General features: G+C 40.2%; 1 protein-coding gene across 4 annotated transcripts in view; it reads left to right on the top strand.

Annotated features, from left to right (window-relative positions):
- The window catches only part of RAPGEF5 (Rap guanine nucleotide exchange factor 5), a 151,797-nt gene that overhangs the window by 18,626 nt on the left and 118,460 nt on the right, over positions 1-14,711 (top strand). For all 4 annotated transcript variants that reach the window (XM_072328049.1, XM_072328048.1, XM_072328047.1 and 1 more), the window contains exons 2-3: positions 12,508-12,558; positions 13,967-14,073. In XM_072328049.1, coding sequence (XP_072184150.1) covers positions 12,508-12,558; positions 13,967-14,073 — 158 coding nt within the window. The remainder of the gene's footprint in view (positions 1-12,507; positions 12,559-13,966; positions 14,074-14,711) is intronic.

Raw genomic sequence — 14,711 nt, 5'->3', positions numbered from 1 at the left:
GTGCCTTAGTGGTAACAGGTCTCCTTTTGGAGGTAGAATGCACTTGAGTCTTCATTTGTTCCTGCTTCAACACCCAGACCAAAGGTTTCCAAGCACAAGAAGATGTTATCAAGGTTAGGTTCTGCAGGGTGTTTAAAAGTGTGCAAAGCTGCAATAGAGTTGCACCTGCTGAGGGCAGGTGGGGAATTCTTGGAGCTGCTTTGCCTAGAAGTTGTGTGGGTGACTCAAGGGAACAATTCTTGATTTATTTATTTTTTCTTGAGATTTGAGTGCTTCTTAAGCTTCTTGCACAGTGAAGCCTTGACTGCCCCATGACACCAAAATAGTTAAACTTCAGTAGTTTTTCAACAAACAAGTAAATTACAGCTGTTCTTCTGGAAGTGGTTAAGAACTCCCACTATTCAGTCCATAGCTGGTTGGCACAGGCTTGTGCCAAGAGCTACTGTCGGTGAAATTAATATTGTTCCCACGAGGTCATGTGGTGGAGTGCTGCCAATACAAACAACATGACTGCAGATTCTCAAACTGTTAAGATTGTAGTGTGAGCTTATTTCATTGTAGCTTGTTCATATGGCTTGGAAGCTGCTCCCACTCCTTGAAAATCTAAAAAGTAAGAAAAAGCGGAAGTTAATAGTTTAATTCAAGCCATCAGCACAGACAGTCTTGACAGTCATCCCTTGAGATGTCCAAGGCCAGGTTGGATGGGGCCCTGGACAACCTGAGCTAGTTACCTGATCTAGTAGCTGGCAAGCCTGCCTGTGGCAGGGGAGTTGGAACTGGATGATCTTTTAGGTCCCTTCCAACCCAAGCCGTTCTATGATCAGGTCTCAAAGTGCTTGACAGAACAGTGCTGTCCTTCCCACAGTAAGTTATTTGCCTTCCTGTGCAGAAGATAGGTACCAAGCCAGTGAGAGATACAGTAATGAAGCAGAAATGTCCCTGGAGCACCAAGTCCTCTAGGATGGACACTGCAAAATCAGATAGTCAGTTCTTAGGAACAAAGACCTTAAACACTTTGTTCAGGTATCTCATCAAACGCAAAGTATGTGTTGTGTACCTGAAAGGAATAATTGCACTCTTAAAAAATAGGGCTTGGGAAATTACTGTATGATCGATGTATGCAGGCAGTGGTAAAAGTGGAACTAACTCCCTGAAATAGTAAATAACATTAAAACATACCTTTCTACACTTGTGAAGTAATTCATGTAACATCAGCGTGCAGCTCATGCAGAAAAAAATAAATCTCAAATATAGCCATTTTTTCAAATAAGCTAAACTGATGCAATTTACTGAAAGATATTTTCATAAATCATAATGAAAGCACTGAATTTTAACTGTCTTTTTGTACGTGATGAATTAAATGTGCTCCTGTTATTGAAATCTATAAAGCTGTTTCTTTATTTGTAAATTGCTTTTGAATAAATTAAGATTTTAGTGGATTTTCTTATTCAATAATATGTATGTTGTATTGACATTTTAAGCTATTTATTCTGTCAGGCTTGTTCACAGTTATTTGCCGAGTATTTGCCAGTATTTGAAGACTTATTCCTCTGTCTGTGTACAGTTTTTTTCTGAAATAGTGGCAGTGGTTTTAGATATTTTTGCCTTTCGGCTGCTTGTCACATCTCATGCAGCAGAGGTGAGTCTCCCTGCAGCAGGGTCATCAGGGCAATTCATGGGAATGCCCATAGGTCTGTACAAAGGAAAGCCAGCTTGCCTGCTGGAGGGCCTCACGTAGCAGGGGGAGTGGTAGAATTTCTGTATGTGTGATGAGTGGCCGTTAGTAATGGCTGAGATGAATCACCTGGTTAGTTGATTATCTGCTCTAAAAGTTTACTTATATTTAATCTCTAATACATGTGGGTTACTGAAGGCCAAGTTCTGGCACCAGTATTGCTTTCAGTAACATTGATGGTAGAAGTAGGTCCTGTTTTTTGCTCAGGGACAGGGTTAGGGATTTAGCACAGGGTTGTTAGAGTTAGGGTAGTTTGGTTAAGTTGCGGTTGGACTTGATGATCTTTCAGGTCCTTTCCAACCTGAGCAATTCTATGATTCTATGATTTTATAGTCACTCAGTGGCTGAGATCTGGCACTTAGGGTGATAAGTTCTGGTTGTGAGTGGTCTTCCCCATTGGTTAGTCTTGGGGTCTGTCCTGTTCAATATTTCTATTCGTGACCTGGATGAGGGGATTGAATGTGTCCTCAGTAAATTCACAGATGACACCAAGCTGGGCAGGAGTGTTAATCTACCTGCAGGTAGGAAGGCCTTACAAGAGGAATCTGGACAGGCTGGATCCCTGTTCTGAGGCTAATAGGATGAAGTTCAACAAGACCAATTTTCAGCTAGATATTGTGCTAAGGGACATGGTTTAGTGGGGTAATGGTGGTGGTAGGTAGACAGTTGGACTGCATGATCTTGGAGGTCTTTTCCAACCTTGCTGATTCTATGATTCTTTGTTGGGAGAAGCTTTGGTGAAAGGCTGATATGAAAACAGATGATTTTCAGAGCCATGGCTGTGTCTACAGAAGCATTTGCAGTTGCTCTGCAGCTCTATGAACTTTCTCCTGTGCTAGATCAAGCAGATTCAAGGAGGAAAATCAGGCTGACCAGCTGAATCAGGGAGTGATGGGATACAAGATTATAAAATTCTTTGAGTTGGAAGAGACCTACTGAAGGCATTCTTGTTCAGCCCCTGCTCTGAGTAAAAATTGAAAGCTAGAGTGGCTGTGCAGGATCTCATCCAGTCAACTAATGAACGCTCCAAGAAGGAGCTTGGGCAGCTTCTGATCTTCCTGTAGATCCTGACTCTGCACAACCAGCCTCTGCCAGCCTCAGAACCAGCATCTTCTCAGCTTGCTCCAAGAACTAGTAGAAATCATAATTGGTTTACTTGATTTGACGGGTTGGGCTGATGATTGAAGGTCTGCATAGCAGTCATGATGACTGCATGAAATGTTATCCCCCTCTGAACCTGAAATCCAATTCCATGGAGATTAGTAAGGTTTTTCTTTTTCTTCCCTCTTTCCATAACATTTATATAATGAGCTTGAAAATGTATTTGCAGGAATCCCTGTGTTGTGATGCAGCTGCTGACATGTGTAACAATAGTCTGACTACTACCAGTGTGATGATAGTAATGATTTAGCATGATAACTTTGACTTTAGCCCTACATTCACTGGGAATTGTGATGACCAGTTGCTCGTACAATCTTCTTTAATATCTTTAAAGAAGTGGTATTAATTAAATATGAGGATATTAGAAAAATAGGTATTGGAGAAATAGATATATTTGACAGTGGGTCCCTGTTTGAGGAGTGACATCTGATAGGGGCTGATAGGGTTTTCCTCACTATGAGGGGTACATGTGTCTCTGTCAACAGGTTGGCTAGCCTGGTAAAGAGGGCTTTAAACTAGGTAATATGAGGTAAGGGGAGGACATGGGTTAAATAGCAAAACATGGCATGAGTTGCAATGCCCCCAGAGGGTGAGAGTAGCTGGGAAGTGCATGCAGAACATGGTCATAATAAGTTATACATGGTGAGAACTTTATCCTTCTCCTCTTCCCCTGCTAATGCTTAATTTGAGAATATAACAAATTCAACACTTTTACTTTATGACTTGCTTATAATTGAGTAGTGTACAAAGTAAGAAAGAACAAATCAGATACTTGTATCTAAATGATATGATGTCTGTGGTAGTTTGATTGAAAATAAGGGCTGTACAGAGATAACATACCTCTGCAAGCGTGGAAGCCATACGATATTTTTGGGGAACAATCTTTACGTGGTATTTTTCTTCCATGATGTCACTTTGCCATACTAATGATAACATCCTTCACCTTGTATTTCCTAAATTTATTTTTACTAATACGAAGTTGTGAGTCAGGCTGCCAACCTCACAGAATTTCTTTACTAAGTCGATGTGCCATCCTTTCTTCCTTTTTCTTTCTTTCTCTTTCTTAAATTTGGAAATGTCATGAGGAAGTATTTGGCTGGCAGCCCAAGAGATGTGCCAGCAGAGAGATTTTGAAAAGCTTTGCATATGCAGACAATCCACGTTTTCCCACTCCTCATCTCTCTTCATGTTGACATCTTCATTTAGATTTATGTGACAAGAAGTTGTAACCTGTCGCTCGGAATGTGGTTTATTTATTATGTGTGTTCTTTTGGAAGTTCCCAATAATCTATTATCAAATTATATCATATTATGCAACAATTAATATTTCTAAAGATATATTTTAATAATCATGAGAAAATACCCACCTGCTCTTTTGTGGTACCCTCCAAATCAAAACCAAACCATGGTCAGAAACATTGTGGTTCTACTGAATCATCTACTGAACTTAAGTGCTGAGGTTTAAAGAAAAATAAATACAGCAGCATTGCAAGTTTTTTACTGTACGGTGCCTGTTTTGTACTGAAAAAAGGGAATATGCTGCTTGGCTGTGAAATACTGGCAGCAAGGAAGAGTGAAATGCATTGAGAGGATTTTTGGTAACTTCAGGGAATGTGTGACTGAAACTGCAAGCTAGTTAGCTTAATGGAGGAATGCAAATAGTCAATTAAAAATGCTCTGTATATTTTCACATTATATAAAATATGGTAAAAGCAGTAAAATTCTGATTATTTCTGCTTTTCATATTTAAAATCCATTCTAATTGTGAGTATTAGCATATGAGTTTAAAATATCCATAATGCTGTTATAAGAAAGAAAAGCAAGAATGTTTTAGCTCTTTTTCTATCCTTTAAGCTATACTTCTAGCCTGATCAGTTTATAATTGGTTAAATGAGGTGGGATTTCTGTTTTTCTTAAGCTGACATGCTCACGTGAATTTGTGGGTGGGAGGTAACATTCCCCATTACTAGTACTCCAACACCTGTGAATTTTGTCTTGTTTTTTTGTTGGTATAGTTAACTTCCTTTTTGCGTTAGCAGAGCAAAGACACTAAGGATTTATTAGACATAGTTCCTTGAACAGTTTAATGTGGCATAAACAAGTGCTTCCTCTGAGCTCAGCTGTCCCTTCCTGCCTCCCTCCTCATCCCACTGCTTCAGCTTGTGCGCCTGTCACCCATCTTGCTAGCATCAGCAGTGGGGAATAATCTAGGTTAAAGTCAATCATTTCTCATTAAACCAGTTTTAAGCTATGAGTGTTTTGGTTTAGTTGAGCATGTGGTTTCATTAACACGAGATGTGGCCTAAGGCAGAGGAGTGGCAGGGATGGGAAGGAGAGGTTGGAGGTGTAGGAGAAGCATGACCTGCTTGTCAGCAGCCTTGTTCAGTTGTGCCTTAGTCTGGTTGTGGAAATGCATCATTAGCAGAAGAGCGGTCATCTCCTTTTTTTTTTTTTAAGGATTATAAAGCTCTTCCAACCCAGCTGCTCCCTTCCAGCAGTTCACTGCTCCTCTCTTCCTCTTGAATTGGTCTGGTTTCAGAGTCAGCATCCTGCAGTGCATTGGAGGCACTCAGGGGAGACATACAGAGAGGCCTGGATGTGTGGATCCTTTCTGAAGCTGGATTTATTCTGAGGTTTTTCTCCCATGCTATGACTGGGCAAGAGGGAGGAGAACGGCAGACCAATCCTTCTGTACTATCTTCTATCGCTCTTTCCCCTTCCTCCCCTATTCTTAAATCGTTTGGGGCAGAGAAAAAGACATTGCAGACAAAACTGCCTTTAATGCACTGAATTACTCTCCTTGCTAGAATACGGAAGCTTTGAAAGTTTTAAAGGGTATTATGAAATATTAACTAGAAAAGTTTTGTCTGAAGCATAAAGACATTTGGCTGTGTTTAGTTTGGTGTGTACTGGGAAATATAAAGATGCTTCTAAACACATTGCTTTAGTGACTGTTGTCTCAGGAATAAGTGTAAAGCTGAAGAGCATTGCCAGCTTTTACAAACGTCAGCCATTTTCTCAATTGCCTTTCTGTTTCTGGGGAGGCAAGGATGAGCTGTGATCAGTAGGCATCCCTTTCATGAAATAACTCATTCAGCCTCATTGCAAGTTCTTTTTATACAGAAAAGGTGAGAGCAAACTCCTCGGTTTTCTTTCTTAATGGCCTGTTGGGGTGTCTCTAAACAGCTCTTTGGTCTTTACTGGGAACCCTAAATTCCAAGCTCTGCTGAGTACAGATTTCTCATGTCATAGCTTTCTGACCATCTTCAGCTATACCCCAGTATATGAAATGTAAGATCAAAGTGATTTTCTTTATAAAAAGTTTTATATTGAATCTAAAATAAATATTAATGTGGGGAGCTGTGCTGTTGATTGTTCTTTATTATCCATATGGATTTTGATGGTTTTTCAGAGGAACAGTGGGGGAAGGTTGCTTGCTAGGAATGTTATCTGGCAGAAAGTCAGATGTATTCTACATTTCATATGAACGCTATCTGCTGAAAGTCAGCTGGCTGCGGAACCAACTCTGCTCGCTGTGCCTTAGCAACCATGAGCAAAAATCTGCTGCCACATGGAAACAGATTGGGATTCGTGACGATACTCCCTAAATGCAGCTACTGCCAAGCAGCAGTAGCAACTCATCTGTTAAACACAGCACTGATATCTTATTTCTGCATAAGAAACCAGTGTCAAATGCAAAAAACTTGAAGGTGGCCAAGCAGTAACCCAAACTGTGCACTGATTTTCTTTCCCTTCCTCCACTCCTTGCCTGGCATGACAAAGAATATAGAATAAATGAGTATTTACTCGGGCAGAGGTTGTTGCTTTCTTACCTTGCACACTGGGCAGGGCGTGTCAGGAAGGTGCAGTCCTACTTTGCGCCAGAATTCATTTTCAGATCAGGACTGAAAGCGGGAACTTGCTGATTGTTTTAGCTGTTTGCTTGTGGCAAATCAAGCACATTTTTATCTAAGACAAAAACTCATCGCCTTTCATCAGTTGAAACGTTTTCAGTCAATTCTCTCGTTATTAGGACATTATCATTTTCAGGGTTCATAATGAGAGAAAGAAATCTGTCTAGAAAAAAAAAATAATTACTTTTTCATTTGTGTGGAGTGGGAGAGAAGCCTGAGGGAAATTAAATAAATACCCCTGGTGGATTTTCTTTTTTTTTTTAATTATTTTTTTCTAAGCAACTGTGTTGTTAGATTTGAATGATCAGTGGAGGGAGAAAAGCACAAACATCTTACTGCATTTGAATGTGAATGTGAATTCAGCTTTGCTTCTGATCCTTTTGAGTACGGTTCCTCTCATGGTTGGGAGGTGAGAACTCTCCAGCATGAATACTTGTGTAAGTGTATCTTAGGCTTGGATGCTTAAATGCTTTTTGGGAATCCTTCAGAATGCATGATTTCCCTTGTGGTCACATTAGGCAATTTAGGATTCAGGTGCTGAGCAGTTGCAGAAATCCCCCAGTCAGGGAATTGTGATGGTCTCATTACTAGGTAGCCTGTGCTGCACCACGTGCGTTTCAAAATGTGATGATTTTCTTGCAGGCTATTTATATTTGGGGAAATAAGCCCTGATAGAGCACAGTGCTGAAACATTTATTTAATTTTAAGCATACCAAGTAATCCAATTTGGAATGCATGAAGTACTATACGACATTCTTTAGGGACATAAAGTGGTAGTGCCCTGAAACCATGAGCACATTTTTTCTTATATTTATGCATAAAAATGTACTGAGAGCTACTTATCAGTGTGAAAGTGATCATGGGTGTGTGTCTGCAAATTAAGCTCTGATCAAATAGACAAATATATGCAAATGTGTTGTAACAGGTGAAGTTTGGTTGTTCGTTGCAAGCTCTTGACAGTATTATGCACGGTATTGGTAACACAGCCAGTTAAGAAACTAATTATTTGAAAAACTTGGAATGGAAGCTTAAGCACTTTGCTGGAGGGGGAGATCTCTGATTCTGCCTGCTCTTGTTACTTTGAGATTTAAAGTAAATTCCTTTATTCATTCGTTTAAATATTTTACAATCTTAGTTTAAAAAACAAAACAAAACCCAACCGAACAGTTCTTCCCTATTTTTGCCAAAGCTTTCTTTTCTTGCTAGCTGCACAGGGATACTTGAAGCTCTTAGAAATAAAACAAGACACTTGAATATTATATCTGAAGTGACTCTTTCTCTATTATTTCTAAGGCTTCTTCTGTGGTGTTGCAGTTTGGCTTCTAGTGCAGACAGGTTGCTGGCTGCTGCCGCTGTACCAAATCCCCATGGAGGAAAGCACTTAAATTTGAGCTCCAAGCACTGTTGCTCTGTGTCTTTCTGAGCATGATGGAGATTAAATTGCTAGCAGATGTATGGAGCATCACTGATGCTACTGTGACTGCACTGCTGGCATTGGCAGAAACATCAGCAGTTGTTGGAACAGCTTGGGCAGGGAGAGCACAAGCAACCTGGAGGCAACATATCTAAAGCAGGGATGAAGCCAAATCAGAATCCAAGATCTGAAAACTAGGAGAAAATATAAACTCATCTCCAGAAAGCGTGTCTGAGAACACCCTCTGTAGTATACTTATCCCTTGGTTAGAATATTAACCACTTTCTAGTAAATACAGATTGAATTGCGTTAGTAAAGCCAAACTAACTCAGCATCTTGCACTGATGTAATGCTTGGTCTTCCAAATGAAGACCAAAGTGCCCTGCTTAGTATACCTTGCATGTTGTCTAACACGCTGTGGGTAAATTTGTTTCTGAGCCTTTCAGAAATCAGAATGTGCTTTCATATTTAAATATTATAATCAGTAGCTTTGCTAATCTCTAAGTAATGGGAGAGATTCTCAAGATCTTTAAAAATAATTGTCCGGTTGATGCGGTACTGATTTAAACCCAGGTACTGACCTTGCTCGGAAGTAGCAGTCATTAAATTAGTGACTGCTTTTAAAAGGCACGCTTGGAGTGCTTGAGCTGATCACTTGAGTTGGAAAGGAGGGTGTTCTGTTTATTTTTCTCAAATTAATCTCTAGTCACTTTATTTGAATCCTCTTGTTCTGTTAACACTACTGCTCTACTCCCTGTGTTTCTAGAGGTTTTAAATATTGCTGTAAAATCCCTTATAACTCTTCCCAATTTCAGACTGTGTTATTGGTGGTATACTCAGATTTGAATCCTAGCAGTGCTGTTCCAATACCTGCTCCTGGGCCCTGTCCCTGCTGTCCTCTTTGGTCTCATGCAGGTAACATTCCTATGCTGGCATATCCCCCACTTGAGTGTTATAGGAGAGCCCTCCCAGCACCCTCGGGCAGCTCTTATCGCATCCTGAGGCTGAATGGGAATGCCCACTCCATGCCCACCTCTAGGCCTGGCACAGCCCCTCCTCAGACTGGTGCAGAGGCATGAGAGAAGCCAACTATGGGAGAAGCCAGGCCTGGAATGTGGCCCGTGGCGTGGGCTGCGGTGGCTGTTTCAAAGTGGTTTTCAGTACAGATGAGTTGTTCGCCTGATGACATGAATTTGCTTTAAAAGCATGTTATGGCTCATTCCAGGAGTTATTTACAAACATATTTTGGATTTATGTTTGTGGTAGAAGTGTGTGATCACTGGGGAGGAACAGCTTTTATTTACCAAATACCTTCAGAGAGGAGTGGCACATCCCCCTCAGCATCAACAAGAAAGATCTTTTTTTTTCCTTCCTATTCCAGAATACCACTTCCAGTTTTTTTGGGGGGTCTTGTGGCTCTCCTATACAATTTCCATTTTCTTGTATTTGCATAAATGTCCTGTAGATAGATACCCACCTAAGCATGTTCTCTTAGGCTGTGACTTATGCTTACTCTGAGCTTGCCTGGGTTCAAGCTACCACCAAAAGAAGCAGTTATGCTGTCCTGCTCTCCCATCCTTCATAGCTGTGAATCCTTCTTTCTGCTGGGCACCAGAGGTCTGCGTGATTTGAAGGATAAACTAGAAACATTTTTTGCATCACTTGTTTTCAGCCTGAGTGGCTTTTTGCAAACTCCTTGGAAGTAATTCATAGATCCAGCCATCATCTAACAGCTGAGTATGTGCCAAAGTGGGCACTGTTTCAATTCTCCTTATGTCCTCATCCTCTGTAGTCTGGAGAAAAAGAGATGCTGCCATTATACCTACCTCTTTTTTATTGCTCTGTGTGTGTGCAGTTATGTGTGGGGGCCTAGTTAAGTGCAGCCCAACAGAATGTTTCACTGCAAGCTGAAAGTCAGAGTTTTGCAGCCTCATGCTTTCTCACTTCACAGCATACAATTTAGCGTCCCCTCTGGTGTGCTGCTTTAGCAAGACCATGGTGGCTGAGGCAGCAAACCCTGTAAAAGTGGGGAAATTTATGTCTAATTCCTTCTCTGTGTCTGTTTTGAGATGCTAAAGTGCAGGTGTACCAGCTTCACCTGAAATTAGCCCTGAGAGGGCCGCAGCAGGTCCCTGTGGGGCATCACTGGGCAGCTGTGTGTCTGTGTATTGGTGCCTGTGCAGATTTGGCTTTGAATTGATCAGGCTTTTTGTGCCAGGCCAAGGAAGTTGTGCTGGTCCTCCCTTATTAGTGAGCTGTGCTGGAGTCAAGCAGGGTGAACAAGTGGTACAGATGGCATGAGGCCAGCAGTGGGAGCCAGGTGGAGGACCTTACTCACCTTACCTCATGAAACTAGAGCTTGCCCCCAGTGTTCCTATGTTCCCACCCCTGAATTCATCCTACCAAAAGAGGAATGCTGTTCCATGTGCCAGTCTCCCTGGGATCAGGCGAGTCCTACAATGAGTCCTCACTCCCACCAGCATCACTGGAATTGGCTTTCTAATGATGCTGGCATTAATGCCAGCCTGGGGACTGAGTGGGAGGGGGCACAGTGGTATCTAAACTTAGGCTGTGCTGTAGTAGTAAGGGAGGTTTTTTGAATGAAATGCTTGGACACAAGTCAGTTGAAGTGTTGGTATGTAAGGCTGTTGCAGCATCGAGGTGTTAATGACATGCCTGCTAGAAAGACTAAGTGGGACTGGAGGCAATGTTGTGGTCTTACAACATATTTGTTGTGTATGGGTGTGAGAAATGAAGCTCTTATGTTGTAGTATTTCTTTATGGAGCTGCTGTTATGCATGAAACTACACTAACATTTGTGATGGGCATGGAATCATAAACAGATACTTCTGTCATTCCTTGCTGCTTCCCTTCTCTTTATAAGAATACATTTCCAGAAATATGAGGTGAGAAAGCAGGTGGTAGTACTGAAATATGAATTCTGTAATTCTTACAGTGTGAGAAGGGTGATTTTCTTGTGATTACAGTATACCACATGTGAATTGGATCCTTTTCAAAGTGAAGAATTGATTACCTGGTCTGCAAGTTGGACTAATGCGAGCAAGCACTGCACGGTCCTCTTATTGTTCTGCCAGTGCACCTGCACAATGTCTTTTGTTCCAGCTCCAGGCTTCTTCTAGGCAGTGTTTCCTCATGTGTTGTGTAGCTTGTAGTGAGATAGCAGCTGCCAGTGAACAGCAGAGTAGGCAATATCTTGTCTTTTAACACTCGCAGGATGTGGAAGTAACATGGCAACTATGGATGAGATAACCTGACTTTAGTATAGATGTTTATCCCTATTTGCCTTCCAGAAACATACTCTTAATTTTGTAACTTTCAATCCACAGTCCTTGAACAGCAGTAAGTTTTTGGCAATTGCATTTCCTTAAAGAGTTACTTGTCTATTTCCTTTCTATATTTTCAAATATGAAACCTTTCTAATTTCACAGTTTGAGTTGTTATTCTCACATTATATGTATCACATTGTATAGAGAACAGAAATTCTATCTTTTCTCTGTGCTGCTTCATCATTTTGTGTAATGGTATCACTCCTGTAATCTCTCCTTTGCAAGGTCATAGTCTTTTCTTTTTCATCTCATCTTATAATGTATCCAAGTCCTTCATTATTCCTACTAATATCATTGTTTGAATCCCCTCTTACTCTGGAGCATCTGTTTCTGAGATACTATTACCAGTGCAGTATGTGGCACAACAGAGATAATGCTGGTGTGTGTCATAGCAGTGCTACTTCCCTGTTAGTCACCATTTGATTCCTCGTTTATCCTTATACAAGGCAGTGTTTTCATGTAATTAAGAGTTTAATTTAAGAAGAGTGATATTCTTTGAGTGGTTTTGTGACCCTGAGGTGTCGTTACTGAATTGATATAGTTTGTTTGAAGAGATGTTAGGGCAAACGTAATTACATTTTCTCCCTTTTCTGGTACATACTGCTTTCATGATGGTCTCTTCACCTAGAGGTTTTTAGGTTTATCTTGAAACACTTCCTTGTCATTTCTGGCCATTTCTGACCCAAATAATAGGGGCTCTTTACGGAATTTCTTATTGCTCATTTCCTTTTCCAGTTCCAGAATAAACGTATTTAATAATACAGAAGTGACTTTACCTACCCATTTCCCTAATATGAAAAGTCTTAGTTTGATGCTTCTGTTTGACTATTCAAATAACTTGGTAAATTCTTATTTAGATTTCAACAGCTAAAATACCTTTATACAACAAAACAAAACAAGAACAAAAAACTAAAATTCTACCAAATTGTCTTACAGACACTGTCCAGAAGAATTTCAAATCCATACCTGGAAACTCCTTCAAACAAGGTAATTGTTAAGCTTTGTTGTGATTCCATTTTGTAAAACAATGTATTAGGAATATTTGTGCTTCCTTCCAACCCTTTCATTGTAGAAGACGCTTGTGGATGTAGCCTAACAAGAAAGACATGGAGGTACTGGAGCAGGTCCAGAGAAGGGCAACGAGGCTCGTTAAGGGCTTGGAGAATCAGCCCTATGAGGAGAGGCTAAGGAAGCTGGGGCTGTTTAGTCTGAGGAAGAGGAGGCTGAAGGGAGACCTTATTGCTCTCTTCCAGTACCTGAAAGGTTCTTACAGTGAGAGTGGGGCAGGTCTCTTCTCACTAGTGACGTGTGACAGGACGAGGGGAAATGGCCTCAAGTTGCACCAGGGCAAGTTCAGGTTGGATATTAGGAAGAACTTCTTTACAGAAAGGGCGGTTAGGTACTGGAATGGGCTCCCCAGGGAGGTGGTTGAATTGCCATCCCTGGATGTGTTTAAGAGCCGTTTGGATGTGGTACTCAGGGATATGATTTAGCAGAGGTTGGACTTGATGATCTTCAAGGTCTTTTCCAACCTGGGTAATTCTATGCTTCTATGATTCTATGATTCCAACATTAAATCCCGTTAATGAGTTATAGTCTGGATGTTTTAGAAATTGTTTATTTCTATTACTGCGTTTTCCAGCAAAGTTGTGAAATCTGGTATGCACTTGACTCCTAGCCACCTAAGCTACTCCCATGACTTAACTTAGTTCTGCACTATTTTGGAGTGAGAACTCTGTATTTTTACATCTCACCATACTTTAATGTTAAAGCATTGTTTTATGTTCTTTGAGATATCCAAGAACACATGAACCAAAGGAAGTGAAACCATGATATTGATTTTCTTTCAAATTAGTTATTTGTATTACTTCTGTGGTTTGTTGGGACTAGGATGAAATGTGAATGTATACGACTAAGTTAAATTTGTCAGTAAGGAGTAGTACGTAGAACCCAAGTAAAACATGCTTTTATGAAGTATGGAATTAGGTCCTATTTTGATAGACCCATCTGCCGCCTTAAGGTGTAAAGTAAAAATCAGGCATGGGAGAACTCCAGCTTGCATCCATTCTTGTGTATTGTTTCACACAAATACATCTGGAATAACTGTAATTGTGTTTGTGATTTTTCAAAAGTTGATAGTCTTTCTGACTTCCTAGAGTAACACTTGTTTTAATCTGAACATATCTTCAGCTCATGGGGGCATCTGCAGCTAGTGATAAGACTGGGTATGGTAGAAGTTGGGGTGTGTTTTCTGTGAGGCATTGATTGTTTATTTGTCGTTTATCCAGGGAGAAGGTATTGCTCAGGAGGAGGGAGCAGAGAGTGGTAAAAGCAGTTCGCTACAATGGGAATAAGTCCCTGTTTGTCACACTTTTCAATTTCTTTTTTCATTCAGATTTATGGAGAAAGTTCCTCCTGTGCTGGGAGAGCTCTCAGGAATATTTTTACACTGCAAGCTTCTGATCTGATTAAAGACAGAGTGTACCTTACTGGAATTTGCAGGTAACCTGAGGTCATTCATGTTAACCAACTGGATGGGGTTTTATTTACATTTGATGTATCTTGATTTGATAAGAAACCAAATTCTGAGTGTGAGATCTTGTGTGTTTTACCAAGAAGTCAGAAATAGATATATTTTTAATTATTAAAAAATGTATTTTAGCATTTTTTCTCATGTTACTTTTTCACTTGTCAGAAAGCAGCAGTGGCCTGACTTGTCCATTAATTTAATTGCTTGTAGATTCATATACAGTTCTGTTTGTTACTTGCTGAAAAGAATGCCAGATTCAACCGTGATCTGATGTTATGGAAGAGGTTAATTGGATTCCTAGGATTTATGTGCACAGTGATTTTTTGCATGTAATTTATGGAATATTTCTGTAACAAAGTAATTTTCAGTTTGTGTTACACTACAGAATAATTGCTTCCTCCTATTTTCAATTACACTAAAATATGTGTTGCTATTGTAACACCATTCATATATACTTAAGAAAAGCCTTTTTTTTTTTTTAATGAATTAAAAAGAATTTTACCAATAATATGGAAGATGAAGTACATCCTAGAGCAACACTCAAGGTCTTACACAGATGTTGTGTGGTTGTATTGCTTGTGACTATGCTCTGAAATAAAATAAGATCCAG

The sequence above is a fragment of the Excalfactoria chinensis genome, chromosome 2 (genome assembly GCF_039878825.1).
Source record: "Excalfactoria chinensis isolate bCotChi1 chromosome 2, bCotChi1.hap2, whole genome shotgun sequence".
In the NCBI taxonomy this organism is placed as follows: Eukaryota; Metazoa; Chordata; class Aves; order Galliformes; family Phasianidae; genus Excalfactoria; species Excalfactoria chinensis.
This window is presented reverse-complemented; position numbering and strand designations above follow the sequence as displayed.